The 26,710-nt window shown below is 31.2% G+C and overlaps 3 protein-coding genes across 5 annotated transcripts in view; 1 reads left to right on the top strand and 2 right to left on the bottom strand.

The window, feature by feature from the left end:
* Nucleotides 1-4,854, bottom strand: part of LOC134718848 (zinc-regulated GTPase metalloprotein activator 1B-like) — a 49,591-nt gene extending 44,737 nt beyond the window's left edge. Inside the window, exons 1-5 of one of the 2 annotated variants that reach the window (XM_063581647.1) lie at nt 4,784-4,854; nt 3,607-3,708; nt 2,594-2,680; nt 1,571-1,667; nt 1,032-1,123 (exon numbers count right to left, since the gene is read on the bottom strand). In XM_063581647.1, the coding sequence (XP_063437717.1) occupies nt 1,032-1,123; nt 1,571-1,667; nt 2,594-2,680; nt 3,607-3,694 (364 nt within the window). In that variant the 5' untranslated portion in view covers nt 3,695-3,708; nt 4,784-4,854. The remainder of the gene's footprint in view (nt 1-1,031; nt 1,124-1,570; nt 1,668-2,593; nt 2,681-3,606; nt 3,709-4,783) is intronic. The other variant, XM_063581658.1, reaches the window with a different exon arrangement.
* A 1,739-nt stretch (nt 4,855-6,593) lies between these two features.
* The window catches only part of LOC134718854 (choline transporter-like protein 1), a 33,345-nt gene continuing 13,228 nt past the window's right edge, over nt 6,594-26,710 (top strand). The window contains exons 1-8 of one of the 2 annotated variants that reach the window (XM_063581669.1): nt 6,594-6,803; nt 7,773-7,859; nt 10,747-10,848; nt 11,207-11,349; nt 11,736-11,969; nt 12,438-12,546; nt 12,843-12,906; nt 14,768-14,876. In XM_063581669.1, the coding sequence (XP_063437739.1) occupies nt 7,824-7,859; nt 10,747-10,848; nt 11,207-11,349; nt 11,736-11,969; nt 12,438-12,546; nt 12,843-12,906; nt 14,768-14,876 (797 nt within the window). In that variant the 5' untranslated portion in view covers nt 6,594-6,803; nt 7,773-7,823. Of the gene's footprint in view, nt 6,804-7,187; nt 7,464-7,772; nt 7,860-10,746; nt 10,849-11,206; nt 11,350-11,735; nt 11,970-12,437; nt 12,547-12,842; nt 12,907-14,767; nt 14,877-26,710 lie in introns of those variants that run through there. The other variant, XM_063581680.1, reaches the window with a different exon arrangement.
* Nucleotides 20,391-21,781, bottom strand: LOC134718866 (melatonin receptor type 1B-B-like). The gene is made up of 2 exons (XM_063581690.1): nt 21,461-21,781; nt 20,391-21,341 (listed from the first exon to the last, which is right to left on the bottom strand). The coding sequence occupies exons 1-2, from the start codon at nt 21,720-21,722 to the stop codon at nt 20,515-20,517; spliced, it is 1,089 nt and encodes a 362-aa protein (XP_063437760.1). The 5' UTR covers nt 21,723-21,781; the 3' UTR covers nt 20,391-20,514.

The following is a 26,710-nucleotide window of genomic DNA, read 5'->3' on the forward strand; positions in this document are numbered from 1 at the left end:
GCCTAGTAGTTTCAGAGGAGAAGATTTTTGTAAAAGTTAACGACGACGGACGACGACGACGGACGCCAAGTGATGAGAAAAGCTCACTTGGCCCTTTGGGCCAGGTGAGCTAAAAATGAATACAAGTGGCATTTTGCATATATATTAGCTATAAATACAGAAACTGGTTGTTGAAAAAAAACACTTGCATGTCATACTTTATTGTTTCATAAATTCTATTTAGATGAATTTCTCAGTAAATAAAATATTCTGATTTTTCAAATGTCTATCATAAGGGTTTGGTAGTATGGAGATATGAAAAAGTCCATGACATCCTAAAGTAAACCCAAATCAAAGTTATAAAATATCAGTTGCACAAGAACTTCATGTGAGTAAGATTATTGATCTTTGAAAGATTCACAAAATTCTGTCAAGAAGTTCACAAGCAGATGCTGATACAAAAGTGGGACAAAAGGATGAAATAAACTGATGAATGAAGGAGCAAACAAACTACTACAAGACAGAGAAACATAACCTTCCATAACTACCATCCACCCTCTTTATAAATAAAATTAACGGTACCAATTTTCTTGCACCAGATGCGCATTTCGACAATACATGTCTCTTCAGTGATGCTCGTGACCAAAATATTTGAAATCCCAAGCTTATATAAAAGATGAAGAGCTATAATCCAAAAGGTCCAAAAATTATAGCCAAATCCGTGAAAGGAATCAGAGCTTATAGAAAGTGAGGCTTTAAAAGTAGAACTATGAGTGACCCATGAAAGGGAACCTCAGCCTTGTAATACTGATTATTTTTTAAATGAGTAAATTAAATTATCTCCCCTTTTACATGTTTCCATCAGATTGTAATCGTATTCTTTACACAGTCATATGTCTCTTTAATGTAACATTTTTCAAAATAAACTGTTATAATTGATTAAGCCACCAAAACCATAAACAGCACATCTAAATTCTTGTTACAATTTTAGTCAAAGACCAGACAAAAATAATGTTTGACAAAAAAACCTAATGACTTTTATATGACAATACCTGGATCAGCAAGGCCTGTTGTTTCTAATAATACATAATCAAACTTTCCTTTCTTTGTCATTAAGTTTTCTATAGCTTTGACTCCATTGTCTCTGTAAAAGAAAGATAATACTAATTTAAATGAACATCAATGTATACATATACATTTGTTTTTAAATGAATCTTCAATATCTATTATCATGATTATAGATGAGAGCTTTATGTATGTCTGTTAGTTTCAAGAGCACAAATATGCTCAAAAATAAAAGTTACACAGTCCAGAGCACTTTAAAGTTAATATCATTTATAAAGGACAACAAATTATATCAACAAAGAAATCAGAAATCTAGACCAATAGTTGGAGTTTATATGGTTTAAAAGAAAATTATACCAAAGCAGAACTTTATATTTACTTAAAACATAGTTCCCCATCTTCAAATAAAAAAAATAATCTACTAAATTTTTTGTTAATTTTAGCTTCTGGTGTGGGCCTGTAGATTAAAAAGTTTATAGTAATGACTGAATATATAACAAAATGGGTGTATAATATAAATATTTACTTAACAGAACAACAAAGGCATCCATTTCTGAGTTCTAACCATTCTTCAAACAGTTCCCCTTCCTGTCCTATTGACATGGACTTTTCTATAGAATCACCTGAAATGGAGAATTATATTTTAATAACATGCAACATATATACAGGTAAATAAACAAGAATAACAGGCAACATATATACAGGTAAATAAACAAGAATAACAGGCAACATATATACAGGTAAATAAACAAGAATAACAGGCAACATATATACAGGTAAAAAAACAAGCAATTTCAATGGGGTGCTCATCATCCTTAAATTTCAAATACAAACCTTTGGATATCCAGAACCATACTTGGGATTTTAGAGCCAGTATTAAATAGTTGTGAAAAAGGTAACTCCTACCCACTATTTTTATTAAGCTTTGCCCACTAGTGTTACAGCACCATGGTACAAAAGTTCTATTTTACATTACCATTGTTTCTTCTGAATAAATTTTAAAATAGAATGTTCATTGTGTATTATAAATGTGAAGAAGTAATTTAGGTTATAGTGCTATTTCAAATCTAATGGTGCCTATTTGAAATACTTGGATAGAACAATACTATTAGTTCTTATAGCAAAAAAGATAAAAATTGTTGAATATACTGCAAAATACTATTAAGTCGTTTAAATGTTTTTTTAAATAAAAATTTATATTTCAAGAGTGCCACTACACTTTGAATTTTTCTATTGTTATCTCTATATATCCCATACTCGATTGCTGCTATACTATATATTTCTTCTTGGAATCCAATGATCAAAATTTTATGTCATGTGACTCATGTCTGTTGTAGAGTTTATTTAAGTAGTTTGAGATATTGGACAACAACAAAAGAGTTGTCCCTTTACTTTCTGCCTTTTTTGCTGTGCAAGTACTGATTTTATGTCATATAATATTAGACATAAATTTCATAGTTTTTTTATTGTTAAAATTTATTATTAGCTGACATCACATTACCAAACAGGATGAATTAAGACAGTTTTGGGGTAAATTAGTGAGACTTACCTTCACCAAATTCATTCATTATAACTGCTATCTTTTTCCCATGCTGCTCAGTGAGGACATAGTTCAATAAAGTTGTTTTCCCTGATCCTAAAATAAAAGAGAATTCACACTTTCTAAAGATAAATATCTATTTGACATGTATGACTATCTGTTGACATGTCATGCAGGGTTTAAGCTAGGATTTTGAGGGCTTTAGTCACTTTTGCGCACCATGAAAATCAACTTTTTTTTGTGTAACAGCAAGGGACCAAGGATGTATGTTAATACTAGCTTCATCTTTGACTTTGTCAGATTTTAAAGGACTTGTAGGCATGACTGGCAGTCAGTATTGTATGATTTGACTGTATTGGCCCTTATTATGAAAGATTTTGACATGGAATGTGGAAAATTAGTTCACAATTTCTCTTCAGATTGTTCCAGAGGACATTCCTGAACAATACAAGTTGGAATCATGTTTTTAAACAAGGAATCCCAGTAGAAATTAACTTGCAATGATTTTATCTCATTATCCTTATAAATCGTCTAAATTGATATCATGTACATGCATATATGTATATAAGGACTTTTGAGCATCATGTATCTAAATTAGTCTAATAAAATGAACTACATGAATTAATAGTCTAACCAAGAACCTATCATAGATTTCATTCAGAATATACATTTCATAACTTGTAGTTACAATAGCAGTCATAAATGATGATGATTGGATTAAACATACACTTTAACACTAACAGAAACCCTATGAGTTGAGACTTAAAGAGTCATTTTTTTGAAACATAATTTACTAATAAAATTTGTATCGTCATATGTTTTCTTTAACTAGAAAAAGGGAATAACAATAGTGACAATATGTTATTTCCTCAAAGTATAGTGCATGTTACAAGTTACATTTTACAGATTTCTAATTGATAAATGTATTGATACTTTTCCCCTATATTCTACCATGCCTACTTTTCATAATATTAATGGTTATAATTGTGATCGATTATATGTATTTAAAGTAAATGTATTACCTAGAAAGCCAGTGATAATTGTAATAGGTACTCTGTTATTCTCTGCTGGTACAAGGTCAGGGATATCATCTTCTTCACTGTCAGACATATTTTAATTTCTAGCTAAATGGAAAAGTCAAAAATGTCACATAAATAATAAAAGTTTAGCAAAATAGGAATATTCTTCAAAATTTAAAACTGTATCATAGCAAGATATTGACATTTTTCTAGCTTTAGAAAATTACTAGAAATATATATTTCCATAAAATTAATTGCTTTGTTATCTAAATTAAACTATATTATTGAATATCTAGCAAGTTAATGATAGTATGTGTTATCTTGTTTTAACAGACCCAGACATAAAATTCTACACAGCTGCCTTGTTTTCATTTTGAAATGTTGTGGCTATCAGAGTGTGAAAAGATGAAACAAATAACAATGTTTTAAATACAATGAAGCTTTTATTTGCGAATAAAACTTTGATTAACTCTTTATGGAAATGTTTTGATTTTAACACAAATAAATAAGCTTTATCTATAGGGGGGTATGAGGGGCCTGATCCCAAATTTAAATACTGACATCCCGTAATTTGAAAAAAGAATTCCTAGATCCTGAAAGGGTCAATCCAGAAATCCTGAGCTTAAAAACACCCGATCCAAGAGTCCCGATAAAAGTCCTGTCCCCCTCTCTGTAGACTCTGAGACTACTATAACACATGTGTTATAGTAGTCTCAGGTAGACTTCGAATTCATACTCATAGCTAGTCCAAATAATAATGACGTCTTAAAAGGCTTTTTTATTTTTTTTTATTTGACGCCTTACTTTGATGTAAGGCGTCAAAGAAAAAAAATATAATAGCCTTTCAAGACGTCATAATTATTTGGACTAACTCATAGCATACAAAAATTATTATAATAAAACATACATGTATATGGTCATTGGAGGGATGAACACTCAAGAACATCTGAAACAGCGACCCATTTTGTATGTGCCCTATCCCAAGTCTGAAGCATTTGATTCAGTTGTCATTGGGAATTTTAATTTCATTTTTGCCTTCTGAGCCAGGCTGAGGCTGAGTGGCTTGTTTTTTGTTTTGTACATGCTGATGTACGCCGAGTGTAATTCAGAAAAATAAGCATTTGCATAAATAAATTGATTTTTAAAATAATAAATTATTTCTCAAACAAGGAAGCCCTACAATTTAAAGTTGATATGTTGATATATATTTTTTTCTGTTTACCCAAATTTTTCTAAGGGAGATAACTTTATATAGAAAATAATGTTCAGCACAATATCGGATTAATAACATATCCGGAATCTGTACTTCGAAATCGGAAAACTGATTAGCTAAGAAAATGTGTACGTCTGGAGCACAGGCACTTACTTGCCTGTGGTCTGGAGGGTTAACAGAATATAGAATACCTGGGACTATTAAACTACTAATATTCCCAGAGAATACTTTACAAAATACAGAAAAATCAATCAAAGCATAAAAGAAATAGAGAACAAAAAAATAAAAAATAAATAAAGAAGAATTAGAGTACTTAAAATATAAAAAAACAGAGAATAATCTTAGATGAGAAAAATGAAAAAAAGAAAGAATGCAGAAACTAGGAAAACCGCCATCTAGACATTCATACCACTACCTCCTGAAATACAACATAAGCATGTAAAGATGTTCGAAACACAGTCTGTCGGTGTTTTACTGTGACTGGGTTAAAAACATTGGTTATAGGATTTGGATATTTTGCATCCTTTGCCGACTCAATGTTCAATTTGATATTTATATCTTCGCCTGTTTTGGGTGATTTTTCAACTTTGCATGGATCCAATACCTTAATATTTACTATTCATACCGTAAAATACAACTGTTATGAATAGTAAAGAGCGGGACGTAATTAAAAGGTATTAAATTTCACACAAATATATGTGGTATTCAAATGCAAAGCTGGATAGTTTGTAAAAGAATAGTTTGTTTTAAGATTTCAAAAAATTACGAAAAGTTGTGTAAAGTTGACTGCAAAGGGAAATTTGGGGTCAATTGACCATTTTGGTCATGTTGACTTATTTGTAAATCTTTCTTTGCTGAACCATTTTGCTGTTTACAGTTTATCTCTATCTATTATAATATTCAAAATAATAACCAATAACTTAAAAATTTCCTTAAAAATACCAATTCTGGGGCAGCAACACAACAGCGAGTTCTCTGATGCATCTTGAAATTATCCTGTTGTGATGAACATCTTTACCCCATGTAAGATTTTCACTAAATGCTTTAGTTTCAGAGCTATAAGCCAAAACCTGCATATTACCACGTTTTTCATTTTTTTAGCCATGGTGGTAATCTTGGTTGATGGGCGGGATCATTGGATACATTAAAAAAAACCCACCTAGATACCCTAAGGATGACTGGCTTAGGCCAAGTTACTTTGGTTTCATTTGGCCCAGAAGTTTCAGAAGAGAAGATTTTTCTACAAGTTAACGGACAACGACATCCACTCACAAAGTCTTTTAAAAGTACGCAAAAGAAAATGAAAGAAAGTTTTTGTGAAGGAAAAAAAATCAGAGGAGAAAACAGGAAATTGTGCGTTTATGCCAAATCATCGGCGAAACCAACGCCGAAGCATACTACTTTTTAAGGGAAAGATACAATGGGACAAAACTCAACTGTTCGATATCTACCCAGCTAGGCGTAGATAAACAGCGTAGATAAACAAATAGTATACTTATTTCGTTTCGAAATTTTGAATTTACTTGAGAAAGTTTACAATCAAATACTATCTAGCTCCTGGGATACTAGGACAGATTGTATCAGATTTAAAAATGCATAAATAAACAATATTTGATGTCTCATTCAATGTACGAGAAGAAAAAACTGCACGCTAACTGTAAAATGATGTTACATAAGGTGATTTCCTGCAGTCACGATGAAAAACAAAACTCGATAGTTTCATGAATTCAATATTGTATTGACAGAACATTTTGCTTCGAAGAGTAATTGATCTGTTGATGTATTCACGGTAACTGTACAAGGTAATCTATATTCCGTTGGACCGAACCGTCCTACGACAACCTATAGACACATATCTACCTGTTGTATTACATTGACCATATTATTGACAATGATAGGGTTATTAAATTGATCATACCGCCTGGAATGATTGATTGAGGTACAATTCTACCATAATAATTGTAAGATCTATGATGATAATAGAACTGTAAGTATGATTTATTGTACTAACGATTTCAATTCATTATTATAGTTAAAAATATATCTATTACTATTCTAGAGACTTTGTTTTCAAAATTTAATATCTTATATATTGTTACTTATTGGTTAAACATAGTCGGTATTAGCAAACAAAATAATCCTGGAAAGGTTTGAATTGTATATATTGCGTAACGTTGCCAACTTGGGATACACTTCGTTTTATGACATATATGTATATGCGTGAAAAAAATAACATTTTATCTATTGCTTAACATCGGAAAACACTTCCTTTGAAAATATATCTTAATGAGTGAAACATATGATTGTGGTAAAACGATGCCTTGGGCACAGCTTAAACATCCTGTATTGCGAATTTAACAAAATTACACATGTACAGATCTAAAGGTGTATTGTTTAATGTTTTACTGCATAATCATCTATGCAATTATAAATAGTTGTTCTCATGGTTAGAAAAAAATATATCATATGATAAATGATTTTTTTAGGTTAATTTTTCCTATCAGTTTATAAAGGTATGGTCATATGTTATATGACTAATATGTAATATCTTTAAGAAGGATGGTTTATCAATAGACCGTAATATTTATGTTGTTTACTATAATAATTGGTAAAACAACAGTTCATTTATATGTATTCCAAGTCTAAGGTATGTAAATAATGCTAGGTTTACTTTGAGGGCATACAACTGGCCATACGTCAGAGCAATTTCAAAATGCTTGTATAAAACAAAGGTTGACTGTCTCAGTACCTAACAATACAGATATAACATGTATAAAGAAATAAAGAAATATGAAAACACACAAAAAATCATATGTATTTGACCTCTTTAAATTCTTTTCTTTATAGTATTAGGTAAAAGTAAACTTATTTTAGAAATGTTGTTTTTTACATAAAAAAAAACCTTGTAGAAATGTTTGTTTATTAACGACGTATAAAACATGAATTTATTTTGAAGTCTGTAAAGTATTGTAAAAGTAAAATCTGTGGACTATGCTAGTGTAATGGGATGCCAAGCCTAGGAAATACGGTTCGACCAATTGAGGTAAGTTGCCAAACCATTGACGAACAATATATAACAGTAATTTCTTTAAAAAAAAGTAAAATCACAAACGTACTGAACTCCGAGGAAAATTCACAACAGAAAGTCCATTTTCAAATGACAAAATCAAAAGCTAAAACAAATCAAACAAATGAATAACAACTGTCATATTCTTGACTTGGTACTGACTGCCATTTTCTTATGTGGAAAATTGTGAATTTAAAATAGTTTATCTAGCTAAACCTCTTAATTGTATGACATTCGAATACAATTCTAATGTATTGTCAAAGCTGTGTGAACAAAAGAAACAGACAAAAAAGGCAAAAGTGTAAAAAAGGGGTACAACAGTCAACATTGTGTAATAATCTTAATCAATATAAAAGCAAACATATTTCACAAAGAAGCACAAAAATGCATATAGACAAAGCAAATTAGCAAAATTTAAAGACAAGAATACAAAAATATACCATCGCACAAGAACACAATGACGGGATGTATGAGTGCAGAGCTACGTCATATGGAAAAAAAAGAAACATAAAAAAGGCGCATACACAAAGCACAGTAGCAAAAATTAAAGATATTTATACAAAAATGATCAAAGAACAATAACGCAATCACGTACAGAGCCACGTCAAATGGATATCACAAAAACAACCCAGATTAAACAGTAAAAGTATTATTCATAAAGACCATGTAATTTAGTTCTGAATTTCATTATTTTTTAAAAGGAGTAAATCATAAAAAAAAGCAAATATACCACTGTCACATGACTAAACTATGTCTATTTACTGATAAACAAAAATGCAAATATACCATTTATTTGCGAAAAAAATATTCATCAGGTAGGTTCGAGATACTCTCTAAAAGACTAAAAGCTTTATAAATTATACAGTACAAATCAGAAACGCCTCAACAGACTGAACATAAAAAGTTGACCATAATGCATATTTACATTGGGGAATAAACTCATCATAGATAACAGGACTAAATTATGTATATACGCCAGACGATTGTTTCGTCTACAAAAGACTCATCAGTGACGCTCGAATCCAAAAAAGTTAAAAAGGCCAAATAAAGTACGAAGTTGAAGAGCAACTGTAGTTGTAGCATAGTTACACAGTTTTAAGTCTATTTATATTAGGAGACAAAAAGAAAAGAACAACATTATAGCGTATTCTCCAGGACCGGGAAATTTGAAAGGGTTCATTTTACTCATTTATTTATTTAAGGTTGTGTTTTGTATACTGTTGTATGCATTTTCTACTTTTTGTTTTTTGTCTTGATATTGTTAGTATGTTTTCGACTCTTGAATTTGACTATCCCTTTGATATATTCTGCCTCTCTTTTACGACTGTTCAAATCTCATTAATTGAGTAAGAAGACATTTCAAGGTAACTAAAACAAGAGCATGTGTCGCTTACATTGATCTATGTGCATATTAAACAAAGGACACATATGGATTTATGACAACATTTTTGGTGATGGAGATGTGTTTGTAGATTCTTTACTGAACACTCTTGCTGCTTACCATTATCTCTATATATTGTCTTTGGCCCAGTAGAAACGGTGGAAAATCTTTTGTAAAAATTTACAAAAATTTACGAACAATTATTAAAAATTGACTATAAAAGGCAATAACTCCTAAAGAGGTTAATTGACAATTTTGGTCATGTTAACTTATTTGTAGATCTTACTTTGCTGTAACGTGACGGTACCCAAATTGCACCTATTTTGACAGTTTTTTCACCTACGTTTTTTTATGATCAAGAAAAAAATGTCCATACTGTGTTTATTTTGTAGCCCTATCCTTCTTGATTGTATAGGTACACCAATTTAGATTTCAATCCATATTGAGTCATTGAAAAATGGGTTTGAATCAACCTCCAAACTATCCATGATTCTGTAATGAGGAGAACCCAAATTGCATCCATGCTTAGATTCACATCGTCAAAAGTCTAATAACCGGGCTTTTGTTTAATTTCTTCAAATACTTTGAACAATTGGATATTTGTCCCTGCTTATTCTTCATATTTTAAGAAATGGATAGTTGTAATATATTGTATTTGCTAATTTTAAAAAGATGACGTTTTGATGACGTCGCATGGTGACGTTTTCGTACATTTTGTTTATTCAGTAAACAGTCCATCTGTTGATAAATACTGTGAATGTTTTGTGTATATCTGAATATGTTTACCTATGTTGGGAGACGTGCATAGTATCAAATCATAAAAATACAAATTGTTTAGTCTCTAGGAAATCTTGTAAGATTTGTGTTGCTATTTTTTTCTAAATAGGTGCAATTTGGGTACTCGGTGCAATTTGGGTACCCTTAGTTAGATAATTGCTGTTTGCAGTTTAACTCTATCTGTAATAATATTCAAGATAATAACCCAAAGCTGCAAAACTTTTCTTAAAATTACCAATTCAGGGGTAGCAAATCAATAGCGGGTTGCCTGATTGGTCTGAAAATTTCAGGGCAGACATATTTTGACCTATAAACAATTTCACCCCATGTCCGATTTGCTCTTAATGTGTTGATTTCAGAGATAAAAGCCAAAATCTACATTTTACCTCTATGTTTTATTTTTAGCCATGGCGGCTATCTTGGTTCGTTGGTCAAGTCACCGGACACATTTTTTAAACTGGATACCTCAATGATGATTGTGGCTAAGTTTGGATAAATTTGTCTTAGTTGTTTCAGAGGGGAACATTTTTGTAAAAGTTAACGACAGACGACGCCGGACGACGAACGCCAAATGATGAGAAAAGCTCACTTGGCACTACGGATCAGGTGAGATAAAAAGATTTGTTAAAGGATCGTTTTAGGAGTACGTATATTTTTATCACATCGTATTCAAGTAAAGATATTTATATTTCTTTTGTATTTTAGGTTAACGAATTAAATAAACCAGTTTCTATCAGTCCAAAGGAAAACAGAAGTTGCAGAGATGTGGTTTTCTTTCTATTATTTCTAATTGTTATTGGAGGGATGGTATGTATTTTATATCAATCAACAATCATATTCTAAATATCTTTATCCGAAAGCATCAAACACAGGATCATATTATCAATCTTTAACTATAATTATGATAGCAGTTACGATATGAATGTTTATAGAAGCAACAGAAACAAAGACAGTACCAATGTAGAAAAATAATTGAAATAATCTATTTGGAAATCATTTACAATTTTTGTCCTGTTTTAATTGTTGTGTAATGGGTAGGGATTAGTTTGTGGCATGGATTTACTAAGGTCATAGTTAATCGAGCCAGATTTACATCGGAAACTAATTCTTGACAATATGACAATTATTGGATTCCCTTAAAACAATACTTTATTTCTTCTTGTAGTGCTATTGTTCTTATGTGGCATTATGTTTTGGAGATCCATACAGATTAGTTTATGGTGTGGATAGCTGGGGAAATGTTTGCAACAAGAAAAATATAAAAATTCCAGATGTACCACACTCAGGGAGAGATACACGTGGTAAAATGTAAGAGAATAATTATTTGAATAAAAATCAAAGATATCGTAGTTTCAATGTTTAAAATTCATAGACTAAATGAGGATAGATGATAGGTGAAAAGTAAAATATCATATTTATGTCATGAATATTCTTGGTAAACTTTGCGAGAGGAAATGGCAACCTAAAGCATCATTTTTGCTAATTTTAGCCTAATGAAAAATACACACACAGCAAGTCAGACACATTATATTTTGTACTGAAAGATTTCAACCAATTACATCGAGCACAATGTATGCACATTCTTGGTATAATCATACAAAACGTGTGCATATTCTATGACGGTTACTCTTTACTAAGAAAATTGATCAAATATCACATTTTCGGATTGAAACAAAGTTGTATTATGTTTTTAGTAAACTGTTCTTTTTCGATGAGACTGTGCTGAGTAACTATGTAATTGGACAAGCAATCACGTATAATAAACCAAGCGTATGTGTGACGTCATGTCCTCATGCTGATATATCATCATATGAGATGTTGAAGAACCACACCCAGCACACAGGGATAAGTTATTGTGTGTATGACTATAAGCTTAATGGGAACGCATCAGATGCTAACAGTTGTACAGGGCTACCTATTTCCAAACAGTAAGTAATATGTAATTAAAATGTTAGATGGTCACGAACAATGTAATATAATGAACCCTGTCAATGTTACCTTTAGATTTTACGATTGGCGTCGGAAGAAAGCGACAATTTTAAAAGCATCGCGAACAAAGGATAAATTGACAAATAGCATGGTGAAAATGTCAACACGTACTGTTCATTTACTCTATTTACCATGTGATATAATCGAATTTTATTTTTGTTAGTCTATTAATAAAATGAAATTAAATTTGAAAATTGAAATCTATTCATTAGTTACAGATATGTTATGTTTTTTTTTTTAATTCGATAAGATAACGCTGTTCATTATTACTTTGATCTTTTTCAATATACACTCCCTGAAATCATATTAGTTACAAAATGTACCCATTATATCTATAAAATCTACTTTAAAAGGCTATTTGTTTTATTACAAGTTGTAATCTGAAATCGGTTTTCTAATTATTTCAGGAAATCCATACTGTTTAGATGCGTGCCTTCGACAGTTTCGGCTGCATACGATTTTTTAATTGGTTTTATTGATAATATCTTAAATTCAATCGATGAAAACTTTACACAAGTAAGTAAATAGTTTTGTCAATATTTATCTGCTTTTTGTAAAGTTGTAATTTTCTTTGAAGAATAAAATAGATTTTCTACTTTTGAAAGAGACAACCAGCAGAAATTTCAATTTTAGTTCTCCAAACTCCCTCATCATAATACATAACAAAAGAAACTTTTAAAGGTATAATTGCATGTTTTCTATGCGCCTAGTTCTTGGTTTATCGTTTGAAAGTGTAGAATCTGTTTACAAGACACATCTAAATATTCTGAAAATAAAAATCAATTGTATATTTTCTTTCTCTTAAATTCTAGAAATGTGTTTCCGATCTAGAGAAAACATGGCGAGAAATTTGTTATTTATGTGCTGTTGGATTAGGTAAGCAATATCTAACACAACAATCACTTCAATTTTAAAAGGGCACTAGCTACGAGATTTATAAAAAATCTAAAGTTTGATTTTTTTTGTTCAATCATTAATGAAAGTGAAATAGAAACATAATAATTTGCGTTTATCAGCTAAAATGGTTCAATTTTGTCAAACAGAGCTAATAAACATTGATAATGAATTATTCACTTGTAAGTGAAAAACTCGACCCCATTAAATTTGTATTCATGTGAACTCCAATTTAACCCCGTAGAAAGAGATAGAATACGCATGCATTGCCCGTGTGTGGCTATTAAAAGGAAAAGAATGTCAACATTAAAAGTGAATCAAAGGTAAATAATTTGATTGACTTATTCTATCCACAAAAATCTTTCTTATAAAGGTAAAGACGACGATAAACTTAAATTTGTAATTTATAAAACTAAATTTAACAGACCTGTAAAAATCTAATTGCACCGGTTGCTTAATCTATTTATATCTTTGTCTATGTTTACATCGATTATATGGTCATAGAAGGTCAACTCGATTGTTAATTATATGGCGTCTTGGTTAAAATTCTTACGAAACGAAGCTACATCTTATTGAAACCATGTTTTGTAAATTGTTTATTTTATACTTTTGATAGTCTGGAAAAATGTTTTACATTGTTATAAACAATATATTAGAATTTGAGTCAAATCTGTGAACATGAATTTGGCAGCTAGTGCCCCTTTAATATTCAAAAATATCCGAACCTTTAATGTACTGAATGTATTTCGTTGTTTTGCATCGTATATCCGGTGTGTCTTAAAATTGAAATAAATGATTACATAATTGGACACTGTTTTTGTATTCTGTAATAAAATAAACATTGAATGATTATCAATCTGGGAATTATCTGTAGATTATACCAAATGATTCATCGAACAAATAATAAACAATGTATGCTGCTGATCTCCTAGGAAGAAACATACTTCGTGTTTCATCACGATTAACAACCATAATGATATATGTCGCCAGTTAGTAGAAAAACTGTCGCATCGACCGTAAAACTATTGTTGCTTCGATTTCAGTCATTTTTATTAGTTATGGTTTTGACCAAAATTTACGTTCAAATGAACATGGGAATGTGAGTTGTAGCGGGGCATGGTGTCTTTTGGACACACATATTATTGTTTATTTTGAGATTTGATATATTTTTGACTGATATAGTTGGAAATGATATTGGAATTTTTTGCTACCGGTTTAATGGTATCTGTAACAATACAAAAATCATGTCCAAATTCTGTTTAAAATGGTTCAAAAGGAGTTCTATGGTATTAAAGGGATCACGTCATTGATGACAACATTAATGTATTTACTTTTATAAAATATAAAATATATTAAATAAATAAAACGGCAAAGTAAATATTGAAACACTTCTCTCTAAGAGGATAATCATGGTTAATTTGCCATTCGAAAACTGCAAAAAGAGGCGAAAGATGTCAAAATCATAAGTCGAAAATAAACTGACAATGTCATGGTTTAACACGAAAAGAGCAAACATACACACAACAGTACACAAAATATAACATAGAAAACTAAACACTAAGCAACAAGTACCCAACCAAAAATTCCAGACCTCATATTATCTATTTTCTCAGGTGACACCAGGATATGGCGTGTAAACAAAATGTAGGCATGCATAATGTTAAAACTAAATATGTTTATAATCATCTGCTGCTTGTTTTGTGTTTGATGCTTCCATTTGAACTTCTTAAACTACCAAAATAATTTGAGCTGACTTCAATAAATATCTGTGTTCCTTTGTATGCAAATAAAATGGAGCGGTTTGAAGGATGGAATTTTTACTGTATTTTTTTAATTTTTCCAGGTGTTTCATTGGTTATAGTCCATTTAATGAGGTTCATTGCAGGAGTAATTATTTGGTTGTCAATGTTTATACTTGGAGCCGGCAGTGTTGGAGGTGCTTGTCTTTGTTGGTAAGATCTTTATAGTGCATTGTACATACAGCTGGAACGGAATGATTCAAGTGCATTCTATATTTGTTTAAATTATTGAGTATGCGACAGTCAAAATCCGTCTTGTTTTTCAGCCATTTGAAGGCTTTTAAATTCACATTGACTCTTTTATGTAAAGCTATGATTGTCTTGTGGAACCAACGTAATTTTGACAACTGATTTGATTGACTATCTCGTTAATCAGTTGATGAAAGTTTTACTCAAGTAAATATAAATGGGCTTAATCGCGTTGAATGTTTTTAATCATGATTGATCCTTTAATATTTGCAACTTACAATACTTCATTCTGTAAAAATAAATAAATCAACATTTGACTTAGCTTAGGTGATTGAACATACTGGATTGAATTTCCGCGAAATTCGAAACCCTTAAATGATTTAATTAAGGTTTACAAACACTTAAATCAGTTAGAAAGTGCATCTCCAAATTGCCAAGGATAAGCAACGGAAATCTGAATCAGTCCATAATTATATTGCAGACAGAAAACTTGAACGTGCTGTAACCAGACAATCTGACGTCAAAAACTCGTCTTACTTTGGCACCACTTTTTGGAATTTTGGGTCATAAATGCTCTTCTACTTCGTACTTGTTTGGATTTCTAACTATTTTGATCTGTGCGTCACTGATGAGTGTTATGTAGACAAAACGCGTATTGAATTAAAATCCTGAAACCTTTGATAACTATTTACACCATTGGGTCGATTCCACTCAGGTGGACGTTTCATCCCCGAGGGTATCGCCAGCCCAGTAGTCAGCACTTCGGTTTTGACATGAATATTAATCATATGGTCATTTTTATAAATTAACTGATTGCAAAAGCATGAATTTTTCGAAATACGTAAAGATTGTCTTATCCACGCATAGATAACCCCTAAGCCAATTTTGGAATTTTGTGTCATAAATGCTCTTGAACTTAGTACTTTGTTTTTTTTTTTTTTTTTTTTTTTTTTTTGTTTTTTTTTTAACTATTTTGATTTGAGATTCACTGATGAGTCCTATGTAGACGAAACGCAAGACTTGCGTATTGAATTATAAGCCTGGTACCTTTGATAACTATTTGCTGCCCTACCAACAACGATACAGACAGGCTAGACTTTTTCACGACCATCAATGTCCAGATGTATATATAATGACAACCATATATCAATGGAATTTCATTACACTGCGTCATTTGCGAATCATGTTTACGGCCTCAACGTCAACTGAGAATCGCTGAATGCCATGGCAGACAATTTTTTCTGATAAACAAAATATAAAAAAAAAAATGACTGCAGAAAAACATTCAAACCCCTTAAGGTTAAATCGTCAAAACACACTCTAATGGCCGGGTGGGACACGGCAAATCATGCCGAACAAAATTGATTGTCCTTTCTGACGATCATGTGATGTTAGTAACATGCTGTCATTGCCTCTGATGAAGATACACCCACTGATAAGGAGAAAACCAGGGTTTATGTACATACCACATGGTTTGCGCATTAAAACTATCGAACTGTATTTGATTTTAAACAATGAAGTAATCAATGAAATTAACGTTCCTACATTTGTTTAACAAAAATTGCATATTTATAATGGGAGTTAAAAAGAATAACTTAGTGTTGCGTCTATAAAGTCGGTCAGAATATATACATTTAACATTACTGTTAAGTCTGGTTTTTGGTATATCTACTTTACGTGAGTCTGTATTTATGTATGCCGACATACGACAAAATTATTTTTATGTCTACCTGTGCGAATTTCAAACGCGCTATTTTACACCAGTAATGAAAACCTTCTATCATTTATGGGTAGACTTTACATAGATAAATTCAGCCGTATTTGACGTGAAACTGTTCTTATGTATCCCGTCATACTTTGAACCACACCATTATTTTATTTATTATTATTACTTTTACTGTTAAGTCTGTTTTTGTTATATCAACTTTACGTAAGTCTTCATTTATGTATGCCGTCATACGACAAAATTATTTTTATGTCTACCTGTGCGAATTTCAAACGCGCATTTTTAAACCAGTAATGAAACCTTCTATCATTATGGGTAGACTTTACATAGATAAATTCAGCCGTATAAGAAAAGCAAAATGAGAATGTTAAATTAATGTATGCCTTTTTGTGCTTCTTTGTTACATTTGTTGTATATGTAGAGATATTAAGATGATAACACAATATTGACTGTTGTACACCTATTTTTGACATTTTTACTCTTTGAGTATGTTTGTTTTGTTCATGCATCGTTGACAATTTAATGGAATTTGATGCGACTGTCATATAAGTGAGAGGTTTAGCTAGCTATAAAACCAGGTTCAATCCACCATTTTCTACATTAGAAAATGCCTGTACCAAGTCAGGAATATGACAGTTGTTACCCATTCGTTTGATGTGTTTGGACTTTTGATTTTGCCTTTTGTTTTTTGATTTTCCTTTTTGAATTTTCCTCGGAGTTCGGTATTTTTGTGTTTTTACTTTATACATAATTGAACGCCGCATTCCGTCTGGCCTGGGGGCGCATTCGTTATTACAAAAAATAATGAACGACAATGACATATCAAATAAGCAAATGGAATTAAAACAATTTTTTTTCGTTCTGATTGGAATTGATTCTTTAGTATATCTCTAGTATATCTGTTGATTAAGGAAATGACTAAACGCATGAAATTTGTATCAAAATTGACAATAACAACAATATGTACGACTGATTAATCTATGTATATAACATGGGAAGAAAACATGTTCTAACTTTAACTGTATAATTCTAAATGAATATCCAACTCTACTGATATGATCATGTTTTGGATTTTACCTTTACAAATGAAACACTTGAGGGCGATTTGCAAATTAAACTTTGTTCAATAAAAAGTATTCATTAGAAAAGATAGACAAAATATTTGGATAAATAAATCTAGACAGGAAACTATTCTTACATTTAACCACAGAGACATTATTGGCCGCTATGTTGAAAAAGGAAGTAAAAGTTTTTTTAAATAATGATCATGTGTTAGACACCCTTCTTCAATTAATTAAAGATCAGACGAGTGTCATGTACAAACAATTGTTTGTTTTATCATTTTGCACTGACTAGACTTTAAATAACTCTTGACATTCTATCAATATTCTTATTTCAATGCGGCAATGATTAACGAAATGAAAAATCTATAGAAAAGGGGTTTTTTAGCAACCAGTTTCATTGTGAAGTGACATGATTGTCATCGCATAAGTTAAAAGTATAATCACCCCGAGGAAAATTCACAACGTAAAGTTCGTTTTTAAATTTCAACATCAAAAGCTCAAACACATCAAACGAAAGGTTGACACCTGTCATATTTCTGACTTGGTACAGGCGTTTACTTAAATAGAAAGTGGTGGATTAAAACTAGTGTTATAGCTATCAAAACCTCTCACTTGTACGACGGTCGAAAATTTGCCTTTATATGACAACGATGTGTTAACGAAACAAATAGACAAAATACATGTAGGTTAAAATGGCAAAAATAAGGATACAGCAGTCAACATTGCTTTATAATCTTTATTACTATTGATATCAAATTATTTTTTATGTAAATGTTTTGATAATTTGATAGCATTTAAAAAACCCTTTGATTTTTTACATTAAATTGCACTCTTTTTTTTTTTTACATGAAAACCCAATTAGTCCAAAATGTCAGAAATAAAAAGCGGAAATAATTTGATTTAAACAGTCATACATATTCGTTAGATGTGCAAAGTTAAATCAAATAAACTCTACATATGTCTAGTGGTGTATTTTGAAAATCTAGTGTTGACGAATAGAACTAGCTTTAGTGTATCAAAAAGGAGGAAGATACCAAGGAAACGTTCACAACTCTTTAGCGAAGAGGAATTAACAACTCTAGATTATCTGAAGATATCACATCTTGCTTTGTTTTCTTTGAATAGCTACTTAGTCGTTTTGGTTTATTGACAATTATTGATTATTATGAGGAGTGGAGTCTGTTTAGGGAAGGTAGTAGATATCATCAAACGTGTACTATAATTAACGCTTAGCATGAAAGTATAAAGGTAGTTTTTGGATAATATTGAGAAAACGAATGAGGATTTTAGATTGCCTTTTATAAAAGGAGTACTTTGATAAGTCTTGTCATGAGGACTATACCATTGAATAATGACGAGACTTAAATATTTCTGAACGTTTCTGTAGTGATCAAAAACAACTTCATAAGCCACACAATGTTTGAACAATACACATTAAGCGACTTCCAAAGGTCATAAGATAAAACCATGTCACTTGTAGTAATAGAAATAATGATAGAAAGAACAATAGGAAACGGACACTTATATTTTGAAATTGAATGTTTTACTCGAATTATTTATGACTTTTTCGCACTAAATATATGTGAAGTGTACTGAACCCGGAATTACTTGATATAATTATCAGTGGACACATGTACTTTCTAAGTTGAAGTCTTTTTAGCTTGCGAAGGGTCAAGTGAGATTTTCTCATCAATTGGCGTCCGTCTATTTGCCAATAAATTTTTAGACCATTCAGGCAAGCCTTTGTTGGTTGCTGCCACTGAATTGGTAAATTTAAGAACATTTTGCAGCTTATGACTATTATCTTGAATATTATTATAGATTGAGATAAACTGAAAACGGCAATAATGTTCAGCAAAGTAATACCTAAAAATAAGTAACATGATCAAAATGGTCAATTGACCCCTTAAGGAGTTTTTACCCTTTATAGTCAATTTGTAACAAATTTCATTAATTTGGTAAAATTTTACCAACTATTTCAAATGTTTCTACTAGGCAAAGGTTATTACAGATATAAATAATTGTAAGCAGCAAGAATGTTCAGTAAAGTAAGATCTACAAACACATCACCATCACCAAAATACAATTTTGTCATGAATCCATCTGTGTCCTTTGTTTAATATGCACATTGACCAAGGTGAGCGACACAGGCTCTAGAGAGCCTGTAATTTAATTTCGTTCAGTTATTTTGAAAGCTGTTTTTGTTATTCATGTAGATATAACAAGTCAATGGCTTACCTATGATTTTATGTTCTTTTACTATGCTGTTACACAATAACAAACTTGTCCCGGATTAATTTCAACATTTTATTTTATATTTTTTTATTTTCTTAAATATTGAAATAATGAAAAAAAAATTATGAACTTTTATAAGGTTTTTTAAACTTTTTGGCCGTATTTTGCAACATTTTCATATTTCCGGTTTTCAATGTTCTTCAATTTTGTATTGGAATTGGCATTGCAAGTTGAAACCATCTCACAAGTCCCCTGAAAACAAAACACACGCATGGGATGCCAATAAGCCTGTTATTTTTTAGCATGTTTACAACCGTTCGTTTTTAATTATATATATATTTATTATTTATTTTTTAGGCTTTACGAACTATGTTCCGGCTTAAAACTTGGAAAAAATAAACCCATTAAAACATATTCGGATTTTATTTACAAAAAATGGATCTAGATTGAATACACAAAAACATATTTGGATCTTATATACATATAATTATAAAAAAAAATTGCTAAAAGTTACAATATTTTGTGAACGTATGTCATTTACATGCCTACAATTACGTTTAAATGATACAGCTTTTCTTTAGATTGTATAGTCGTTCATTCTGTTACCAGATATTTCTATAGACGACAGAGGTTTTTTGAAAGTAGTATTTGTCTCGGATGTAGAAAGTCCACCACTTGTTGTTGATGATTCATTTCCCTCTCTTTTTGATTTTTTACATCTTCCAAAGCATACATCAAGATGAGCAATTCTATTAAAAGCAGCTTCGAATTTCGTATTGGTAAAATAATAAACAAGCCAGTTTATGGAAGGATGGAGATGTGCCCATACTGTTATGTATAAATGTACCTCATGGGGGAACGAATCATCTCTGTCTAGTACAATGAGAAGCGCATAAGGAATCCAACATGCAGCAAAAATTATATATATGATGCACAATGTTTTAGCAAGTCCTATCGAATATGACGCCGTACGTCTTGAACTTGCAGTCTTTGTTTTCTTTCGGGATCTGTTAACTTTCAAAAATATGCTTAGATATGAAAATCCCACAACAACAACAGGAACCCAAACTAAAGTTACAGAAAACACGACTGTGTATGGATATGTTTCCATTCTATCCCAAATACATTCGAGGCTTTTTCTATCAAACGAGTGATCACCAATCCCCGCAAAGTTTAATAACACGAGCAACAAACCAACGGAATAAAGACAACAACACATCAATATGCACGTCTTCTTTTTGAAGATTTTGCAGTATAATTTATTTTGACAGATGTATATATATCTATTAAAACTAAGTAGGGCGATGCTTCCTAATGAGTTGACACATGCTATCGTACATCCAAAAGCTATAATCTGACAAAATCCTGGTAGGTTATCAAAGAATTCTTCTCCCTCAAGTTTTCCTGAAAAAGAGGAGACTAACAGTTAAAATTTCTGACTATTAAGTATAAATATACAATTTTGTGCTTTTTGAGGTATATTGACAGAAATAAAATACGATAAATAAAAAATATGTTCTTACCAACAATACTAAGGGGATCTGCTAATGTGGTAACATACATATCAGATATTGCAAGGTTTGCCATGAAAATACATTCCAATCTGTGCAACTTTTCTGTTGTGAAAATAGTAATTAGAATAAGAACATTTCCAAATGTTCCAAACAAAGCGGCTAACACCAGTGTTATCAAGATAGGTATTGCAACGCCTGGTGTCTCGTTAACGAATTGATATCTATCAAACGAATCGTCTGAATTTGTCAAATTTCCTAACGTTGAATTCATAATTATGTAAATATATATTGCATAACCTAACTATAAGTTAATGCGCTCTGATCAATAGTATAGAATGAACTAGCAAGGAAGTTATTATATTCATCTACATATGAAATGAACGGTAACATTTCCGTATTCTTGTTACTTAAAAGTATTTGTTGGGAAAACCATACTTTAATATTTACTAAAAAGCAGACTTTGAATCCCGACTTTGAATACGATTGGGCTGAAACAATAATAACGCATACAACTTTCTTTTTTATCACATCTTAAAAAAATCATAGAATGCATTGATTGTTGAATAGAATATGTACTATTATGCTTATGCATCTTAAGTAAACCAGACTTATGCAATATCATATATCGAGGGTATCACCAGCCCAGTAGTCTACATTTTGGTGCTGCCATGAATATCAATAATGTGGTCATTTTTATAAAGGACAAGGTATGATAAGGGCCGTTTCTGGCCCCCCTTTTTCCAGATTTTTTAAACTTTGAAGTTGAAACCCATCACGCCTGTGTAATGAACTGCAGTATCTGCTCGTCCATGTAGAACCTTATTTTTAGGTGATATTTACTCAAATATGTTCAAACTTAGACCTTGAAAAGGCTTAAACGGCGAAAAGTGTAAAAAATCTACAATTTCGTCATGTTCGTAGACAAAATTTGACATCAGCGCCAACGTAGACCATCTTGAAATTTTCGACCATCAACTGTACTCTTGTGTATCTTTCACATAATAAAATATCATGGTGGTCTACGTTGGCGCTCATGTCTAAAAATTTGAAAAATAATCCGATTGTTTACAATTTTGACAAGTCATTATAATACGTCAAAGTGAACGGCACGGGTACGAAATTTTTCCGGGATCCATAATTGAACAGAATATCACGTACGGATAGTTTTACGTCGTATCCAGTCATCAAGACATGCTACTCTCTTAAAGAAATATGTTGTTCGTGAAATTAGACGGTGACCCATATAAATCAAAATAGTCTAACACTGCAGCCAAATACAGAGTAGTGTCCCTTGAAATATGGTGAATAAATTTTTATTAATTTTTATTTTCAAATATTCAACGAAATCTTACAAATGAATTTTATAATAAATTCACAATATATTCAAACTCTTTATGTAGTTCTGGAGAAAATCATTTCATCAACATTTATATATTTTGCACTTTGAAGTTTTCTATTTAACCATCTACAGAAAAATAGATTTATGTATCATATTTATTTCGTTCAAGTGATTATCGAGAAATGTACCGACCGTGCGAGGGCTGAAAAGCCAGTCAAGATCGTTAAACACTTCCATATACATATTATCGTGAGAATATAATGTGGGACTTGAAATGTGCAATTTCCATAACTTAGTAGTTACTGGAACAGAGAAATAAGAATATTACAACGACTTGTTGATAGACAAAAATCTTTTAACAGAACTAAACTAATACGTTATGCATCAGTGCAGTCAGTATTGAATCCAAAGTATGAAATGTAATTATAAACATAATTTCATGTAAAGAGCAGTTGATACTGAAATTAAGTTAACTACGCTTAAATTATGTATTTCCAGCCTTTTCATATATATCGGTAAACTAATGATTTTTCTTATGTATGTGTCAGAGCACTCTTTTGACAAGCTGTAATCATAAAATAAAAGTACACATGTAGCATTCAATTTAATTGACTCAGATCCTATTTGGATTTTCAAATAAAACATGCTATTATAGCGAATTTTTTTTTAACATATTTTACTTTTAAATGTATAGCACGTTCGTTAATTAAGATCTGTCCGTACGTCCATCCATCCATCCGTTCGTTTGTTTCTGTCCGGACATATACGTCTAGCTATCTCCTTAAGTTTTTGACCTAAAAAGCTTTTTATTTATAATAGAGATGTGTATGTTTACAGGGTTTTGATTTTTTTTTATAAAATTTTCTTTAAATGTCCGGTATTTTGACACATTAACTTTTTGGTACAAGCTATATATATAAAGAGTCGGTTATCCTCCTACAGTTTTTGAGATACAGCTTTAATACCTAATAGGTTTATTGTACACATAATTGAAGCATGCATTGCCACCGGATTATTGTTATTCTTCAAATATTCTAAAAATGTCAGGCTTTTGGACTTGGTCAATATTTCTTGCTACTTAAAACACAATTAGGGATGTTGTTGAATATTCACCAAAAACGGTAGTTGAACTTGTTTTCCCTCTCACCTGCTATATAAATTATTGAAGGCACAAACTACACTACTAGTACTACAGTTTAATGTCCTTAATACAATAAATAAGATTTTTTTTAGTAATTTCAAAATTTATTCAATACCGGAAAGGTTAAACTTGGTGACTACTACAGCCGATATCATTGAGTGTGAAGTCAAAAGTAATATCTTTTTTTTTTTTTGCTTATCAGATGAACCATAAAGTCATTGCTAGGTCAGGTTAACTACCCTCCTTTAAGAATATACAACTCCAGCAGATTACCAATCTATCTATCTGATGGACTATGATACTTCGAAAGGAGGGTAGTAAACTTGACATAATAATGACTTCACGGTTCAGCTAACAAGCAAGCTTACCAAATACTTTACCTTTGGCTACACACTCAGTGAAATCGGCTGTAAATCTTGAAAATTGAAACATTTTGGCTGGACATTCAGAATGAAAATAATAAATAGATCAACATTGAAAGGAGAAATTAAGGTTGAAAACGAGTGCACCCGCACGAGCGGGGATCAAACTCACAACTTCAGTGTTGACTGGCTAGTGATTACAGAAGTAACTTATTAAACCACTCGGCCACCGAGACCCTTTAATGAAGTATGTCTACGTTTCTAGTCAAATTCAAATATTTTGGGGTTTCATGAAAGACTACTTACCAATAACTGTTTCATTAAAAAAAAAAGCATAACATTTTGGATAAGATAAGGAGATGTGGTTTGATTGCACATGATTCTATAATACACCGGCAATCAATGTGCTAATTTCAGGATATATATCGTAGAAATAAAATATTTGTAGTGAAGCTTGAAGATGTTCATGCCTCTTTCGTCTACATATCTTCATGAGTTTTTAACGTCTTAAACCCTGACCTCATCGAAAACTTTGAACTTTGTTTTCAGCATTTCTTTCTTTGAAATATTGTGTTAAGTGTTAAAAAGTTCACAGTGTACGATTCTTAAGTGACGAACAATGGCATTGTACAGGCTATGCATATTTGCTATACATACTGTATAAATCTGAAACTGAATCTTCAATAGCAGTTTTAATCCATCTGAGTTTTTTAATGTACCGGTAATCATCATGTAAATGTGAAATGCTATATTCATAACTTCCACTATTATTCATGAATTATAAGTGTGCCACTTCTTGTATAACTTTTAAGTTTTTAATGCTCCATTTATGGGCATTATGTTTTCTGGTCTGTGCGTCCGTCTGTTCCTTCGTCCGTTAATCCGTCTGTCCGTCCGTCCGTTCGTCCATCTGTCGCGCTTCAGGTTAAAGTTTTTGGTCGATGTATTTTTTGATGAAGTTGAAGTCCAATCAACTTGAAACTTAGTACACATGATCCCTATGATATGATCTTTCTAATTTTAATGCCAAATTAGAGATGCTGCCTAATTTTCATGGTTACTATACTGGGGACACATTCTTGTTTATTTCAACTATTAACTTGTTAATGTTTATACTTACTAATTATTATGTGACAATATAATTTGTATTTATGCTTTTTTTTTTTATTAAACCGACCAATTCCTTGATAGCTATCTTTTATTTAATACTAAAATTGAGAATGAATCGGGGAATGTGTCAAAGAGAAAACAACCCGACCATAGAGCAGACAACAACTGAAGGCCACCAATGGGTCTTCAATGCCGCGAGAAACTTCCACACCCTGAGACATCTTTCAGCTGGCCCCTAAACAAATACGTAAACTAGTTCAGTAATATATGACGTCATACGAAACTCCGAATTATACACAAGAAACTAAAATTAAAAATCATACAACACTAACAAAGGTCAGAGGCTCCTGACTTAAATGCGGCGGGGTTACACAATTTTTTTTAGATCTCAACCCTGTTTTTGGTAACAGCATATGATTTAATATTTACTTCATCAAGATATAATAATGATACCAAAAAACCTACTTCGGTATACAAAAAAAAAAAAAAAACATTATGTAATCGTTGCTAAGCACTATATTGGTTGCTAATCTTTTTATCAGCATGATATACAATTGACTTACTTTCATTTCTTACTGCTAGATATTCTTGCATGTATTAACCAATCTAACCTGGTTTAACTCTAATTTGTACAATGAAAAATCAAAAGGGTTTTTCTGTAGTTCAATTTGATTTATATCTTTTTTCGGCTGTTGCTAAGCAACTTTTAGGTTGCTATGGTCATTTCATTTTCTTGAAAAATATAATGATGACTCAAACATGTCAGACATCATATATATGAAAGAAAAATCATTTACGGTAGCTAAATCTTTAAATATTGCTATATTCATATCTCATATGGCCGAAATTACACATTTTTTAACCGTTGCTAGGCAAAATTTTTGTTGCTAGGTTGTTGCTAAGCATTTTTTTAAACTGAAATTGAAGTGACTTTTCATTTGCAAACTCAAGTTATTGTTAAACAAACAATACTATTTTAAATTATGCTTATATGTAATGAGAAAGCAATGCATATGTGATAATTTGGCTATTTATTCAAACCGTTGCTAGGCAACCTTCCTTTCACCGGAACATAAAAAAATTATAGTTTTGAATAGTTTCTATACTAAGGCTATCAATGATGTATATATAAACTTATTTGGGAAGGGGGCTAAAAACGCCTCTTATCATACCTTGTCCTTTCCTGTTTACAAAACTTTAAAAAAAAAATAAGGATTTTCTTGTCCCAGACATAGATTACCTTAGCCGTATTTGGCACAACTTTTTGGAATTTTGGATCCTCAATGCTCTTCAATTTTGTACTTGTT

Source organism: Mytilus trossulus, chromosome 1 (genome assembly GCF_036588685.1).
Source record: "Mytilus trossulus isolate FHL-02 chromosome 1, PNRI_Mtr1.1.1.hap1, whole genome shotgun sequence".
NCBI lineage: Eukaryota > Metazoa > Mollusca > Bivalvia > Mytilida > Mytilidae > Mytilus > Mytilus trossulus.

Bases quoted from the DNA above. Each gene is read 5' to 3' on its own strand.
- LOC134718866 (XM_063581690.1), bottom strand. From the start codon at position 21,722: ATGAATTCAACGTTAGGAAATTTGACAAATTCAGACGATTCGTTTGAT. The intron at 21,342-21,460 runs GTAAGAACATAT...CCTCTTTTTCAG, and splicing joins AGATCCCCTTAGTATTGTTG to GAAAACTTGAGGGAGAAGAA.